The sequence below is a fragment of the Cavia porcellus genome, unplaced genomic scaffold, assembly GCF_034190915.1.
Source record: "Cavia porcellus strain 051 isolate PalLab524CR breed Dunkin Hartley unplaced genomic scaffold, mCavPor4.1 scaffold_8, whole genome shotgun sequence".
Classification (NCBI taxonomy): Eukaryota; Metazoa; Chordata; class Mammalia; order Rodentia; family Caviidae; genus Cavia; species Cavia porcellus.
In genome coordinates, this window is record NW_026947491.1 from 45,601,295 (window position 1) to 45,618,002 (window position 16,708).

The 16,708-nt window shown below is 38.9% G+C and overlaps 1 protein-coding gene across 7 annotated transcripts in view; it reads right to left on the bottom strand.

Moving 5' to 3' along the window:
- Cbx5 (chromobox 5) overlaps positions 1-16,708 on the bottom strand; it is a 50,066-nt gene that overhangs the window by 9,170 nt on the left and 24,188 nt on the right. For 4 of the 7 annotated variants that reach the window (XM_003476240.5, XM_013159301.3, XM_013159302.3 and 1 more), the window contains 2 exons: positions 12,766-12,944; positions 4,181-4,367 (listed from right to left, as the gene is read on the bottom strand). In XM_003476240.5, the coding sequence (XP_003476288.1) occupies positions 4,181-4,367; positions 12,766-12,902 (324 nt within the window). In that variant the 5' untranslated portion in view covers positions 12,903-12,944. The other 3 variants (XM_005006430.4, XM_005006432.4, XM_005006429.4) reach the window with 3 other exon arrangements.

Consider the following 16,708-nt stretch of genomic DNA (forward strand, 5'->3'; position numbering starts at 1 on the left):
CCTGGCAAGCACAAGCCAGGCAAGCATTGCCTCCAATACCCCACACTGCAAAAAGGACTGGGGATGTAGCCAGTAGAAGAAAGGAAAAAAAAAGAAAGGAAAAGGAAAAGAAAGGTCAGACAGATTATACTATGTTAGCCAGCAACAATGATGCCAAGAGATTTTTTGCTATTGTTGTTTTTAGAAACAGAATCTCACTATCCAGTTCAGGCTGACCTTGAATTCACTATATAGCCCAGGCTGGCCTTGTACTTGGAGTAATTCTCCTGCCTCAGCCTCCTGAGTGCTGGGATGACACATGTGCATCACCATGCCCAGCCCCAAGAGGTGTTTTTGCAAGAAGATCCAGTTGTCACTCCTAGTATTCCCTTCAAAAGATTAACAATGATCCCTAAAAGTCTTTAATATCCCAAGAGATATTCTGGAATTATGTTAGAATTCCTCTAATCTACTCACTTTCAATCTGCTTAATAATGTAAGTGGTCTACCCCTACACTGTCACTTCTAGAGCACTAGCATTACTCATTTAAATGCACTAGCTCTCAAGGTTGTTTTTTTTTCTCAAGGTTTTTTTTTTTTTTAAGACTTTCAATTTACCTAAACACTGATCACTAATTTAAATTTTTTTCACAGTCATTTATATTACAAAAAAAAAGGTAAGACTACAAATTACACACTAAAAGGTAAGAATGCAAATTTCAAAAATCAAAAGTACCAATACCCATATATATGCTTGGCTGGTCTGCCTATCCCTTCTCAATGTGGATGAGTTATTAACATCAGAAGGTAGAGCTGAACTGTGATTACAAACTAGCTAGCAGGAAAGGAGTGGTGGAACTTGCTCTGAATGCAATCAAGATGAGGAACACAAGGTCTGATCCAGGTGCAGTGACACTGACAAGAGCAAAAAAGTAACATGTTATGCAAACCAGATAATTTAAAAAAAAAAAAAAAAACTATTTTGGAGAATAATACTAGTTTACCTAGTAGGAGTACAAAAAAAATTAGGAAAATTGCTCAAATGAACAAACTCTCTGGTGTCTGATTTTTATAAGATCTCTTTGATCTGATATTTACCTTACTTTCCTCTGAGAGATACAAAAGCATGGAGGGCCCAGGTTGCCCACAAATATACCAGAACCCACAATAGGGAGGAAATTCCATGCATGGATCAAGAGGAAATACTGACTTTTAAAAACAGCCTCTTTTGGGGACCCTTAAGAGAAAGAGGTTCCCAGATGTGCACACAGCTGCTCACAGCTGGAATGCTGGCGCACAGACCAAGTAGTAAATCATAGCTGGCAGCTGAAAAGAGTTTGCCACATAGGGAGGGAAGGAGGGGGAAATGGAAGAAAAATGTCAAGCTGTTGAAAAGGAGCCCAGGCGAAGAAAATGCTAAAATCATCACACAGGCAGTAATCTTAAATCAGGTATAATGCCGACTAACAAATTTCTTCTGCAGTGGTCTAAAGAAGGAAACACAATCCCCTCCTGTACCTTTAAAACATACAGCTACCTATCTTCCCAGTTGCCTGACAGCTACCAGTACTGCTGAGATTCCTAACGGGGACCCCAGATGAACATTATGATGTAAAGGACACACATAGGGCTGTTTCCAAGGTTGGTAGCTTCAGAACCTGGCCCAGGAATGAAACTGCACTGACCAGTAGCACTGGGCCAGGTAACTCAGAATGCCCCTTTTCGAAGGATAAAAATTCTAAGATGCACACATACATACTATCTGTCACAAATGCCTAGTTAGAAGTCTTATGCTCTGCTGGTTGTGCTTTTCACTACAAAATGAATCAAATGACAAAAGCCCGAATACAAAAGACTAATAGAAAAGACAAGGGAGGTGGGGAATTATGTCTGAGCTCCTTACAAAGCTTTTTGAAATCCTTTATCAATACAATATATCACAGTAATACAAACTTCACCAGAATAGGACAGTTTTTAAGTAAGGCTGTAAAAAAATAGAATTAAAAATGGGAAGAAGCAATGGCATAAGTGCCTGCCTGGCAAGCGTGAGGTTGTGAGTTCAATCCCTGGTACCAAAATAAAAAAATTTTTTAAATTTAAAAAAGGAAAGAAGGACACAGACACAAAGTGAGAATTCACTTTCTCTTCTAGCCTTCACAGTCATTTCAGTTCATTTTGTTAACCTGGTTTTTCATTTCTTCCTCTATAGAAACCAGGAATCACCTGTGTAAACCTTTATAAAATCTTTACACTAGGTCAACTCCACAAAAATTCTTATTTAACTGGTCTGGGGCCCATCTTGGGCACTAGAGATTGTTTAAGGAACCTTCCACCCCCACCCCACCCCTGCAATGATTCTAATGTGCAGGTAGGGAGAGAATCAATGCTAGAGAAAGATGGGTATCCAAGCAGTATGAAAATAAGTAGGGCTTCTTGTGGCAGTGATGCTAGAAAATTCCAGAAGTAGACTTATGCTTTCATTTTATTAAACTTTGAAGTGTTTCATATATCCTTCACCTCAAAAGGCTTCATAACATTTAAATAAATGAAGTGAAAGCTAGGGAACAGAGTGCGTATGTACACACAGATGTAAAACAGATGAGAAAGAGGCAATAATACTGCTCATTCAAGTTACTTCAGAGCCAAAGATGAGAAGGATTAAAGCTATTGAATCAGCCAAAATTTCACAAATACACTTTCTACACTATCCAATACACTCACAAGGAAGATAAAAAATTTGTTATTTGGAGTAGTGAATATAAACATTACTGAAATGTCTACTTTAAAATGGTTGATTTTAGTCAGGTAAGGTAGGCAGAAGTAGAAGGATCTCTGAGTTCAAGACCAGCCTTAAAGTACATGGCAAAACCTTATCTCAAAAATACATCAATACATAAGGTACTAAAATATAATGGCTAATTTTAGCCAGGAATATTAGGACATGTCTGTAATCTTAGCATTCTAAGTAGTTGAAGCAGGCAGATCAAAAATTCAAGTCTTAATAAGAGCAGATTTCATAAAAAATAAGTAAATATTAAAAGTTAAAAACAATAAAAAAATAAAAGATTGGCTAGGTATGGTGATATGTACCTATAATTCTAGCACTCAGGAAGCTAAGGCAAGAGGACCACTACAAGTGGCCAATCTGGGCTACGCTGTGAATAAGGCCAGCCTGAGCTGCACAGTGAGACCCTATCTCAAAACAAAACAAAAACAAAATCAGTATGAAGGCCCTGGTTGGATTTAATTCCCAGTACCTCTAAATAAATAAATAAATAAATGGCTCATTATAAATTATGTGAATTTCACTACAATTAAAAATACATACATATCGGGGCTGGGGATTTAGCTCAGTGGCATAAGTGCCTGCCTGGCAAGCACGAGGTCATGAGTCGATCCCCAGTACTGCAAAACAAAACATACATACACACATGAGCCAAATTAACTCTCTCCTCCTTTAAAAAATATTTACATAAAGTAGGGAAAATAAGGGTTATCACTAAAACAATTGAAAAAAAAAATAAAAGAAGTGGGTAAACATTTCAGAACTTGTTTCCTGCTGGGTACGGTGGCACACACCTGTAATCCCAGCACTCAGGAGACTTCAGCAGGAGGATCACTGTGGGTTCAAGGCCAGTTTGGGCTACACAGTTCACAGTTAGCCTGAACAACACAGTGAGCTCTGTCTCAAAAAACCAAACCAAACAAGCAAAAACCAAAAGTCATTTCCATCCTTCAAAACAATTCAAGAAAGATAATTCCTCGGTAAAACAAGTATTTACATTATTTATTGAGAAGGTAGAGTGTTTTATTAATGTTTTACGGACTTAATTTTGCCACCTTAGTAGCCGGGCGTGATGGCACACTCCTGTAATCCCAACATTCGGGAGGCTGAGGCAAGCGGATTGTGGCAAATTTGAGACCAGTTTGAGCTACAAAGTGAGCCTAAGGCCAGCCTGAACTGCACAGTGAGACAGTCTCAAAAAGACAAAAATAAAATAAAATAAAACCCTAAAATTAATTTCGTCACTTTAATACAACGACCACAATGTACACTTCTCACTCAACCAGTAGGGGGCGCGTACACACCCTCCTCAGCGCTCCTTTGTCCTGTAACTTACCTACCTCACAAAAGAAGTCACTAACTGCGGCTGTGAGTTGGAAACAGAGCAGTTTATAGGAAAAAGAGAAGGAAGCTTACCTCTCTTTTTTTCTTGGACTTGATATCATCAGCACTGTTTGAGAAATTGGATTTCCTCTTGTTACTTTCTGACTTCTCCCTCGGTTTATTATTTTCACCCTCCTTCATCTTCTTATATTTTTTCATAAACTCAGAAATTAGTTCAGGGCAATCCAAGTTTTTCTCTGGTTCCCAGGTATTATGCTCCCTGAGCAAGAACGGAAAGAAAAAGGTAAACAATGAGACGGGCAAAAAAATCCAATGTCTTATCTTAAATAGCACATGTAGGGAAAAAGGACATAAACCCTACATTTAAAGCACATGGGCTGGGTGCAGTAGTACATGCCTACAAACCTAGCACTGGGGAGGCTAAATGAGGAGGACTGCTGTGAGTTCAAGGCCAGCCTGGGCTACACAGTAAGACACTGCCTCAAAAAAACAAAAAAGAAGACACTGAGAGTGTGACAGAGCACTTGCCCGGCTTGTGTGAGGCCTTGGATTTGATCTCCAGCAGAGCAATCAAAACAATCAATAAATTAATGCTGTAACAAATTTAATCCTACAGTTCTACTCAAGAGAAATGAAAAAATATGTCTACATAAAGACTTGTACACAGTAATTTCCAGGAATACTTTTTTTTGGGGGGGGGGGGTATGGGGATCGAACTCACAACTGCGCACTTCCAAGGCAGGCACTTATGCTGCTGAGCTAAATTCCCAGCCCCAGGAACATTTTAATAGGCAAACCAGAAAACAAATTCAAATACAACCACATCAGTATATGAATGAAAAAATAAAGTACATCCACACAATGGAATACTATCTAGCAACAATACACAGTACAACTTTAAAGAACCTTGGAAACTTTATACTAAGTGAAAGAAAGCAGAAGAGACTACATGCTTTCTGATTCCATTTATATAAAATACTTAGGGCAAGATAAATTTTAGACAGAAAGCAGATCAGTGGTTTCCTGAAGCAGGAGACCAAATATGACAGTGACACAGTTGACAAACCACAAACAGCCTCAGTGGAATGGGTATGTGTGTAAACGTTTTGAAACTGAAGTATGGTAATCAATGAAATAAGAGAATTTCAGTGGGTGAACTTTATAGTGTATACCTGAATAAGGCTATTTTAACAAGCACCTTTGACTGTTGTGGTGGTGCACACCTGTAATCCCAGTATTCGGGATGCTGAGGCAGGAGAAGCGCTAGCTAGCCTGGGCTACATAGTGAGTTCAAAGAGAGGGAGGAAGGGTGGGAGGAGATAAAGGGAGGAAGAAAGAGGAGGGAGGGGAAGAGAAGAAAAGAAAGGACAGGAAAGAAGAGAAAAGAAAAGGGAAAGGGAAAGGAGAAGAAAAGAAAAAGAAAACCAGCCAGGCGTGGTGGCTCTTCATGTATGTAGTCCTAGTACTTGGGGAGGCTGAGGTGAGATCACTGAGTTCAAGACCAGCCTGGATTACAATGTGAGCTCAAGGCCAGCCTGAACTGTGTATTAAGACCCTGTCTTAAAAACACCAAAAAAAAAAAAAAAAAAAAGAAGAAGAAGAAAAGGAGAAGAGAGAAAGGCAGGCTGGCTTTTCCTTTCCTTTATATCTCTTATTTCTTTTTTTTTTTTCTTTTTGAGACAAGGTCTCTCTATGCAGTTTAGGCTGGCCTTGGGCTCACTTTGTAGCCCAGGCTGGTCTCGAACTCTCAAAAGATCCTGTGCCTCAGCCTCCTGAGTGCTGAGATTACAGGCATGTGCCACCATGCCCGGCTTTATATCTCTTATTTCAAGGAAAAAAATTATCCACTAACTTTCCCTCAAGGCCATAGATGCCAGGATATTAAGGCAACAAAATCAAGAGGACGTATCATGGTTGTGTATGCTTGTAATTCAAGAACTCATGAAGCTGACACTTGAGGATTTAGAGTTTGAAGCTAGCCTGAAATATAAAGTGAGACTGTGTCAAACAAAACAAAACAACCAAGAAGAGGGTGGCCATTAACACAAGTAGACCAGAGGGTGGGGTGTAGTCTTGCTAGTAATAGGAAAGCCAGTCTTGCGATGAAATTAATCTGTTTTCCTATCATTTTGGTACTGCTATTTCAACTTTAACCAATTTTCAGTAGTTAGCATAATATAATTGTAAAAGAGCCCCGGGTTTTGGAGATCAAAGAAATCTGATATTGTATCCTGTTTTACAACCTGTAAAAGTTACGCAATCTTTAGGAAACAGCTTCACTAATTTCCTCATCTAGAAACTGAAAATACTTCTAAAGGTTTTATGAGGATTAAGGAGAACACTAGTGGTAAAATATGATCACTGCCTAGCACATACAGCACCTCTCTTATCTATGGTTTCACACTTCATGATTAATTGCAGTCCAGCACTAATAACTGGAAAGCTCCAGAAATAAACAATACATTTTAAATAGCAGCCTGTTCTGAGTAACGTGATGAAATCTTACACTTACTCTGGTCTGTCTAGAACATGAATCACCTCTTTGTCCAGAATATCCATATACTACAAACCATTTAGTCACTTAGTAGTTATCTGTTAATTTATCAACAAAGGTATATAAACATGGGTCTGTCAGACCAACCTTTATTCTTCAGAATATTTTTATTGATGAATTATTAATTTTATGAGTTTTATTATATAAATGAGTACGTAACAGAGGGAAAAATCACAAAAATAAAGTATTGAATTTTTAATATTTATTATTTATAAAAAAGCATCAAATTTTCAACATCAACTGGTTTCTGGTGTACAAAGTCAGATCATTGCAAGTTCGAGACCAGCCTGGACTACAAAGTGAGCTTAAGCCCAGCCTGAACTGCATTGTGAAACTTTTCCTCAAAAGGACGAAAAAGAAATCCTACATGAACTTCAATGAAACTACCAATAGCACTCTATAAAAAAATCATTACTTCAGCTATCATACCTAAGGCAGTCTTGCACACGACCACCATAATCCACACACGCATCACTCACACTAACAGCACATATTCTTTGCTTTCCTAACTTTTTGAAGAACATACTTGTCATCTCAGTGGTCTTGCTGTTTTGTTACAAAGTTCTTATGATATCATACATTGTGTAGTTCATAGAAACATAAAATATCAATAAAATACATTATGAAATTCTTAATATTATTGCACTGTTAAAAAGACATCAACATTTTCACATTAGCTATGTACTTGCCTACAAAATCTAAAAGATAACATCAGAAAAAAGCTCCATATGAACTACAATGAAAATACCAATAAAAATCCACCAAAATAATAAGCTTTGCTTTAATTGTCATACCCAAGGTAGTCATCACACATGACAAATGCATGTTTCATGCATGTGTCTCACACTGCCAGCAAATGTGCTTAGCTATCCTTTCCTATGTGGCGGTCTTGTCACCTCGCTTCATGTTTTGTCAGGAGCTTTCCACTATACTGCACAACATGCACTTAGCAGGAAAATAAGATTAAAATATCAAATATGTAATGGGCACTTATAATAGACATCAACATTTTCACATCAGCTGTTTACCTCCTTACAAAACCTAAAAGATAACATCAGAAATAAAAACCTATGTGAACTACAATGTAAACACCAACAAGTCTACCACAGAAAAATGTTTGCATCAACTGTCACACACAAAGCAGTCTTCACAAATGACACTGCATGTTCCATACACAAGTATCACTAACACTGATAGCACATATGTTTTGGTTTCCGGTCCTTTCGTGAAGGACACAGTTAACATCTCTTTTGTTTTCCTGTTGTCATTGTATGTCTTTGTGATGCTATGCCTGCCTATTCACCTGTCAGCTCACCAGTGTGCTCCACAATTTCTTTGTATAGTCCCCTGGGCTGAAACATTTTGTTTTTCCTGTTATAATAAATGATCTCTCATAAACTCTGGTCTCAATCCTCTAAGAAAATTTCTCCGTGATATTTTGCACTTGCTATTTTCTTTGTAAACTATCAAACTACTTATGCCACACATTTAGGATCAAGTAAAACACAACCCTGACCCATGTTTTGTACTTCAAATGGCATCATACTTGCTGCATAACTCATCAACAGTACCTAGTCCACCTTTGGTTTTGTTGTTGAAAGTTTCCATCTCAGGCTTCCATTTTGTCAAGTTTGTTTTTCTTCTTCTTTTTTTTTTTTTTTTTTTTTCTTTTGTCTTTTTGAGACAGGGTCTCACTATGCAGTTCAGGCTGGCCTTGAGCTCACTTTGTAGCCCCGGCTGGGTCTCGAACTTGCAATGATCCTCCTGCCTTAGCCTCCCGAGTGCTGGGATTACAGGCGTGAGCCACCATGCCTGGCTCAAGTTTGTTTTTCTTTGTCATATACAAGGTCAATGTTGTATCTTTCTGAAATCCAAAGATTATACTATACAATTCTGTTTTGAATTTGCGATATTTCCCTCGGAATTTCTGCTTTGTTCCTGTGTACAGTTGCTGTGTTGGTCAACTTGTGCTCCGTTAGCAAGTGTGACATCAACTGGAAACCAGTAAACCAAATGTCAAATGTCATATTCCAACTAGTTTGGGAGACGGGCAACAAATTCACTTACAACATCATTCAGTTTATTTCTACATGAGTAAGGACCTACATGAGTAGGATAAATATGTAAATTGAAACTATAGTAAGTCTTCGTATGTACAATGGCATGAATTTTTTTTTTTTTTTGAACCAAGAATTGAACTCAGGACCTTGTGCTTGCCAGGCAAGCACTGTGCCACTGAGCTATATTCCCGGCCCCGACAAGGGCATTAATTTTTAGGCCATATTTTGACCCATCATTTTTCTGTAATTCTTGCAATCACCATGAGAAATCCTTGCTAAGTACAGCAAACCTATGAATGTTTTCAGTTCAGCTAGTGAAGTGATACAATATATTTTTTGAATATGGTTACTGGTGCATACAGAATGTTTTCCTTGCATTTCAGCTTCTGTATATTTCACGGCATCTTGTAGCATTTTATCTATTACAATTTCCAATAGTGATTGGTATTACTGGCATTCTATCCAAAATGGTTCACTTGTGCCAACATCTTCACTATTTTTTCAGACCTAGTTCTAACACTGGATTGTTCCACTTGGTTGTATGGCCACTTTGCAACATTTTGACTATAGTCAAATATATACTCATGTTGCTGCCTTCTTAATCATCTGAATCAAGAAGGTCTCCATTTCCTGTGTATCATTCAATTCTTGCTCCATTTAACTGTCACAGAACTCTGGCTCACATGGCCATTGTCAAAGTCATCATCATCATCATCAGTATCATCTACCCACACCACTCTTTCTATGGTAAAATAAAAGCATGTATTTTACCATAATGGATCATCTTCATCATCCATGCATGAGGATTCTGAGGATTCTTTTTCTTTTTTTCCTTCTTCTTTCTTTTCCTTCCTTATTTTTTTCCTCTTCCTTTTTTTTTTTTTTTTGTACTAGGGATCAAACTCACAACCTCATGCTTACCAGACAAGTGCTTAAGCTGCTGAGCTAAATCCCCAGCCCATGATGATTCATTTTTTACCTCCTCCAAAACTTGCAAATCTTGTTTTTCATGTGCTATTGTAATGAACTGGGCTATTTCCACCAGAAAAAAAAAAAAAAAAAAAACGTTTTAAAAACAAATCCTGGAGTGTAGGTCTACTGGACCTTCTGTGATGCTTGGGTAAACATGCACAGAACAAGTTAGATGGAACATAAGGTGGGTACAAATCTTGTTTTGTCATTTTTGCACACATGCACACTCCTTGCCATTCATCATACCAAGTGAGTAAACACATAGATTGGGGTTTCTGTATCACTGAGGGAAAAGGTACTGAGATGTACAGCCAGCTACTGCAATGGTAAAGTACAAATTTACAGTAGAAAAGTAAAGAATGGGTCTGTTGGACCCAGTCTATATGTCCCTTGGGCAGATTGAAGGGCACAGTATCACAGTGCTGGTTCAAATAACTTTTGTAGTAGCCTAAAACTACACCACAATGCTTACATCGTCCACCTTACTTCATCTTATCAGACAAGTACTATATCATCTCATACCATCAAAAGGGTCAGAACATAAGATTTATGAGCTAGACCACATTCCCATAACTTTTATTATAATATATCATAATAGTTCTTTTTTGAGTTGGATATGGGGGTACAGGTCTATAATCCCAGTACTTGGGAGGCTGAGGCAGGAGGATCACCATGAGTTCGAGGTCAGCCTGGGGACATAGTGAAACTCTGTCAAAAAAAAAAATCTCAAATTTAAATTTTCTAGTATATTTTATTTATTTTTTTGTTGTGTTGTTTTGTTTTGTGGTTCTGAGTATTAAACTAAGGGCCTCAAATATGTTCAGCCAGAGCCAAGGATACAACTCAGCAGCACAGCATCTGCCCAGCAAGCACAAGGTCATAAGTTCCATTTCCGGTACAAAAAAAAAAAAATGTTAGGCTAAGCATTCTACAACTGAACTGTGCACTTAAAGATGTGATATTCTGAAAGCATGGTGGTGCCCACCTGTAATCCCCACATTTGGAAGGCTAAAACAAGAGGATCATTGTTAGTTGAAGGCCAGCCTGGATACAAAGCAAGACTCTATCTTAAAATACATTCATGTATACATACATACATAAAATGGACCAGGTATAGTGGCACAAACCTGTAATCCCAGCACCTGAGACACTGAGGCAGGAGGATTGCCTAAATTTGAGGCTATCCTAGGCTACATAGGGAGTAATGCCAGACTGAATTACAGCAAGACCTTTTCTCAAACAAATAAACAAAATGATATCTAATATGGTAATTATAGTAGGCTCAGTGGCAAACATCTGTAATCCCAGCTATCTGAAATGCTAAGGCAAAAGGATCTCAAATTTGAGTCTATTCTTAACAATTTTTTTTTTATTTTTATCGGTTTTCATTTTTATCGGTACCAGGATCGAACTCATGACTGCCTGCTTGCAAGGCAGGCGCTTATGCTGCTGAGCTAGATCCCCAGACTCCTATTCTTAACAATTTAGTGAAACATTCTCAAAAAAGACAAAACAATAAATAAATTTTTTTTTTAAAAAATAGAGGCAGAATGCCCAATAATTACAGATTCACATGCTTGTCTTCAAACTACTTTTTCTATGCTTCACTATATATGCCTGGACCAATTGTGGTGATGTACATCTGTAACCTCCTCACTTGAGAGCTGAGGCAGGAAGATCACAGAGAGTATGAGGCTAGCCTGGGCTACACAGTGAGTTCAAGACCAGCCTGGATAATGTAGCGATCCTGTCTCAAAAAGAAAAACAGACAGAGAACAGAGAGAGAGAGAAAGAGAACAGAGAGAAAGAATGAATCAACAGCAACAACAAAAACTAAATGTTCGCTATAAGTTTTTTTCACTTCACCTCTACATTTTTATTTTTTACAGTGATCCTGAGGATGTAACCCAGCCATCACTGAGCTACAATCCCAGAGTATTTTTCTAATTTTGTGACTAGGTCTTGCTAAATCATCCAGGCTGACTGAAAAGTTACAATCTTTCTGCCTCAGCTTCCCAAGTAGCTAGGATTAACAGTGTGTCACCACCATGGGCTCTGTATTTGAAATCTTTACAAATAAAATCTTGGCCTGAAATTTAAATTCCTCATTAAAATAAGTATTTTATCTTGAGATAACTCCAGTATCTAATTTTGGAGAACCGTAAGTTATAGAATTGACATTTCCTTCCATTCTTTCTTGTACTGAGGATTGAACCCAAGGCCTTCACAATGAGCTACATCCCTAGCCCTCCACCTTTGTTTTTGAGGTAGAGTATTATACAATTCAGGCTGCCCTGGAACTCACAGAGATCTTCCTGCCTCAGTTTCCCAGGTGCTGGGATTATACATGCGCATCACCATGCCTGGTCCTCAGCCCTTTCTTAAAAACTTATTTTGAGACAAGGTCTTACTAAATCATTAAATAGCCCTTGCTAGACTTGAACTCACAATTCTCTTGCCTCACCCTCCCTAATGCTGACATTACAAGTGTGTACCACCATGCTCTGCTCATTATTTATGTTTCCTGCTCATTATTCAAATGTATACATTTTAGCTAAATTATATTCAAGAGTACTAGTAATGACTTATATTTACTTTATGTTTATACATCTACCCAACAACCCTGTTTATTTTTATTTTTTATTTTTTATTTTTTTGTCTTTTTCATTTTTACCAGTACCGGGGATCGAACTCACGACTGCCTACTTGCAAGGCAGATGCTTATGCCGCTGAGCTAAATCCCCAGCCCCCCAACAACCCTGTTTAAACACTATTTCTTATTCTTATTTTATTGAGGAGAAAAATATGAAGGAAATTAACCAAAATCATCCAGCTAGTATTTCAAGTGGTAAAGCAATAATCCAGACTGAGGCAGTCTGGCTCCAGTGCTGCACCCCTAACCACACCATTATACTGCCTCTGGAAAGCCAGGTCACCAGAACAGTAAGTCCTCAGGAGGGTGCACATATAGCTCATTGAAAAGGAGAAAAGACAAAAATGAGTGGCTCATCAGCAAGTAAGCTAAAGGTTTCTAACTTTACATAGTCTTACAGCCTAAAAAAAGCACTTACTCGGAAAAGCCTTTCCACTTCAGCAGATACTCCACTTGCCCCTTAACCACACGCCTGTCTAACACTTTCTCCACGACATACTCCTCCTCATCCTCTGAAGAAGAACTGTCAGCGGTCCTCTTGGTTTTCTTTCCCATGTCGTACACTGTTCCACCTGAAGGACTAAGGCCACGGGGTTCCTGCAAAGGAGAAGGACAAAATGGTTACTAGCTAAGTCAAAATTAAAAACTGAGCCAGGTATGGTGGTGCAAAACTATAATCCCAGCACAGGAGGCTGAGGCAGGATTGTTGCAAATCTGAGGCCAGCCTGGGCTACAAAGTGAGCTCAAGGCCAGCCTGAACTGCACATCGAGACCCTGTCTCTAAAAAAGACCAAAAAAAAGATTAAAAACTATCTTGATGGAGGAGGGTAGAACACCAAGTTGCCAGGCACCCTTTTCCCAGATCTATAACTGTTACACAGACAATTCCTAAGAATTTAATTTTAAAAAATGGGTCAATCTTCACTTGCAGTGAGTTATCTTTTCATTTTAAAGAGATCAAAATTATTAGATGGCATAGCTGTCAAGGTCCTATTTTCATATTCCAAATGATAAATAGTGTAGTATAAATCCTGGCTACTTTTGTGTTTATAAACACAGGGACTCAGAAATGTGCTAAGCTTTTAGGAAAATTTACAAAGACCGAGGAAAACCTTCCCCTCCAATGTAAATAAGGGCTTATAAATGAAAAGAATTAAAGTCACCAAAGTGTAACTTTAGTTGGAGCCTCCAGAGCAGACTTTTAAGCAGGGCAAAAAAAAAAGCCTGCTTAGGCATCTTTCATCATATTTTCAGAGACCTCGGTACATTTCCCTTACACAAACTAAGTTTGTCCCCTTTACAGCATCCATCAGCTCACAAAAGCAAAGCTGACATCTCAGACACACTAAGACTCCTTTTTAGCAAGCTCATTTGGGGATGGGAGAGAAGCAAGGGAGGAAAAAAAATTTTTAGTCTTAAAATGCACAATCAGTCACTGGATTATTCAGTAATTCCCAAAGCTCAACTAACCCAAATAGTTAAGGAGGTAACTCTCCTCTTAACTGAAGTTGACTTTGGGCCAAAGAAAGGGGAGGAAGGAAAAAAGTCTGGCTCCAGACTCGGCTGTCAACATGAAGGCTCCTCAAAGCACAGAGGGGCTATTCATAGGCCCAAGGAAGCTGAAGCACGGCAACACAAGCGGAAATTGAGTTAAACTCAGAAATATGCACATCAGGGGTGCTCAACAGAGCATTTAGTTTAGTTTTGTTTTCTTAGTTTGCACGCTGTCTTTCCCATAACCATTTTTAGGAATTCTTCCTTCACCATGTTAAATGATGGTACCTATGGTCTGGATTATAGAGTACCAGGAGCCGTTTTCTTAGCTGAACCTCACTTCTGTACTGCTGTAATCTTTGAAGATGTTTTTTCAGCAAGCTATAAAATATTTTCATCTTGACCAGAAAACTACTCATAGGAATATAAAAGGCCACTGGTCTCAGAATTATGTTCAAGAGAACACAAAAAGTTGTATTAGTAAATTTTAAGAAATTATTACAAGAACATATTGTTGGAAACTACATCTCTAGAACTTACCAGCGATAGATAGGCCCACCTGAAAAACTGCCTGTACCCATTACTACCCCATAAGAAAGCTAAGTTTTCCTTAACAAACTTTATTTGGCAGAGGAGGTATGGGACAATGTTGGCAGGGGGCTTTAATATAATCTTTCCATGAATTTATGAGACTGCTAAGCTTCAAGAAAATCTATGATTTATTTTATCTAAAATTCTGTCTCCAACCTCACCAGAGACAGGAAATGTCATATTCCAGGGAGAGTACCCCGCCCCCACCCTCACTCACCTTGGAATTTCCGGGAGCTGAGCAGTTTAGGTCACAGCACTGGTGTTAAAACCAGCCCCATGTTAGATGCATGCAGTGAAGCATTGTGGCTACGGTCTCCCCTGCTTCACCAGGAAAAACAGATTTACATATGTGTTCTTCAGTTTGAGGAAGGAAAGAGAAAAATTTTCCTTTATACCTTCATGCAGAAGAAAGGCCCCCAAATTAAATGAATTGGGGTTCCCTCCTTTACCTACCGGATCGCCCCAGTTCTTTCTTTCCCTCTGGGCTAAAGGAGGGGCTTTCCCTCCCAGGTCTGGGGCTTGGCGGGCTGGCAGCTCCCCCGCCCCCACCCAGCTGCCAGGGCTCCACTGCGCAGCTGTCCCAGTCCGTTGCCATGGCAACTGGCAGCCGTACCAGACTAAGCGCGGGGAGAGGCAAAAGAAAAAGTTAAAAGGCTTAACTTTCCTTTTCAGTGAAGACTGGGTGGTAAAGTTGGAAGGTACCTCCCTTGGCTTCAAAGCTAAGACATTCAGAGTTCAAGGGAATGGTTTCTTGGGTTTTAAATCCAAAAGCCCTGCAAATTAGTCAATAGCGTTTTAAGATCATCTAACAAGATTACAGCTCACTAGAAGGGGGAGGGGAAAGACTAGGTTCTAAAGCAGGCTCCGTAAAAACCACCCCTAGAAATCTACCCACAAGCAGCATTTTGGGCAGGGCCTTTTGTACCGTCTGTCATTGTACAGTTAATTAAAATCGGTGGGGGGGGTAACAAGAGGGGGAGAGAAAGTATTTTAAAGAAACAATATAACTTTCTTTCTTGGGAAGGTTAGTGGGTACAGAACTAGAATCCAGAGATTTGAAACAATGACCAAAGGATCATGAAAAAAAAACCCAAAAACAAAACCAAAAATCTTTCAACTGAAATTACAGGTGGGAATAATTAATTCCTAAGTACAATGCTTACTAAAAGGAGGAACAGGCCCACCACCACGACTTTTAAATTAAAACTTGTCATTGGTTGTTCTTGTAACGTTATAAAACTGATTTCTTAGTAATTATTCCATCTGATACATTATTAATACACAATTCTCTACATCAGTAATCTCTCATACTACACTTGAGAAGAGGAGAACGGGATAAAGAAGTGAGATACAGACTATATTCTACACATTTTTCTTTCACCTGGCCCTACCTCCAAAATCCTAATGTGCTTTGCAATGGAGAACTTTCATTCTCCACAGTGGAAGGGCCCCAGGCTTCACAGGTGCTAAGCAAGTGCCCTATCTGAGCCTGTACACCCCCACCTGAAGTAGCTGCCTTAGGAGGGAAAGGACAAAGGAAGATCAAAAGCAAAGAATGCCACTTAAGGAAAAGCAGAGTGTGGCCATTATTTGGCTCTCAGAGGAAACAATAGGTTATGAGAACAAAGTAAAAATCTTTAATTACAGGGGATTTCCTCAAATATGAAAAGATCTATCAAGCAACCTGAGTAAAAACTGCCCTTTCCAATTCTTACTTTTTCTTAATCTTATGTAATTAAGGGGTGGGGAAACAAAGCCAAAGACATTAAAACAGCTGGGATTACAGGTGTGCATACTGGGGGAGCTGAGGCAGGAGGACTGCTTAGAGTTCAAGGCCAGCCTGGGATATACAGCATTACACTGTCGCAAAAAAAGTTTTTTAAAGTAAAAAATTAAATATGAGTCTGGTTCTGTGATTAACGTGCCATGTAGGGTCTTGAATGTTTAGATCTTACCCTGGCATCATTCAAGCAAGCCAAATAAATTCCACTGCCTACCTCCTAGGGAAAGAGTGAGTTTGTGTTGAAACCAAAGAGCTATTATATCCCCCAAAAAGAATTTTTTGTAAAACTATGTTAGGGCCAATACAACAGCAGAAGGAAATATGTGACCTTCCAAATTCCTAAACTGGTAAACCATGTCACATGCAGCTCAACATGGTAGCAGATGGCAAGAGAAAGAGGAACCCTTTTTAAGGCTCTGGCAAACTAATAAAGCCTTAGAGAACAGAGTAGGTTCTCTCAAGGGTAAAGTACAATACTTAGAAAGCACTGGCA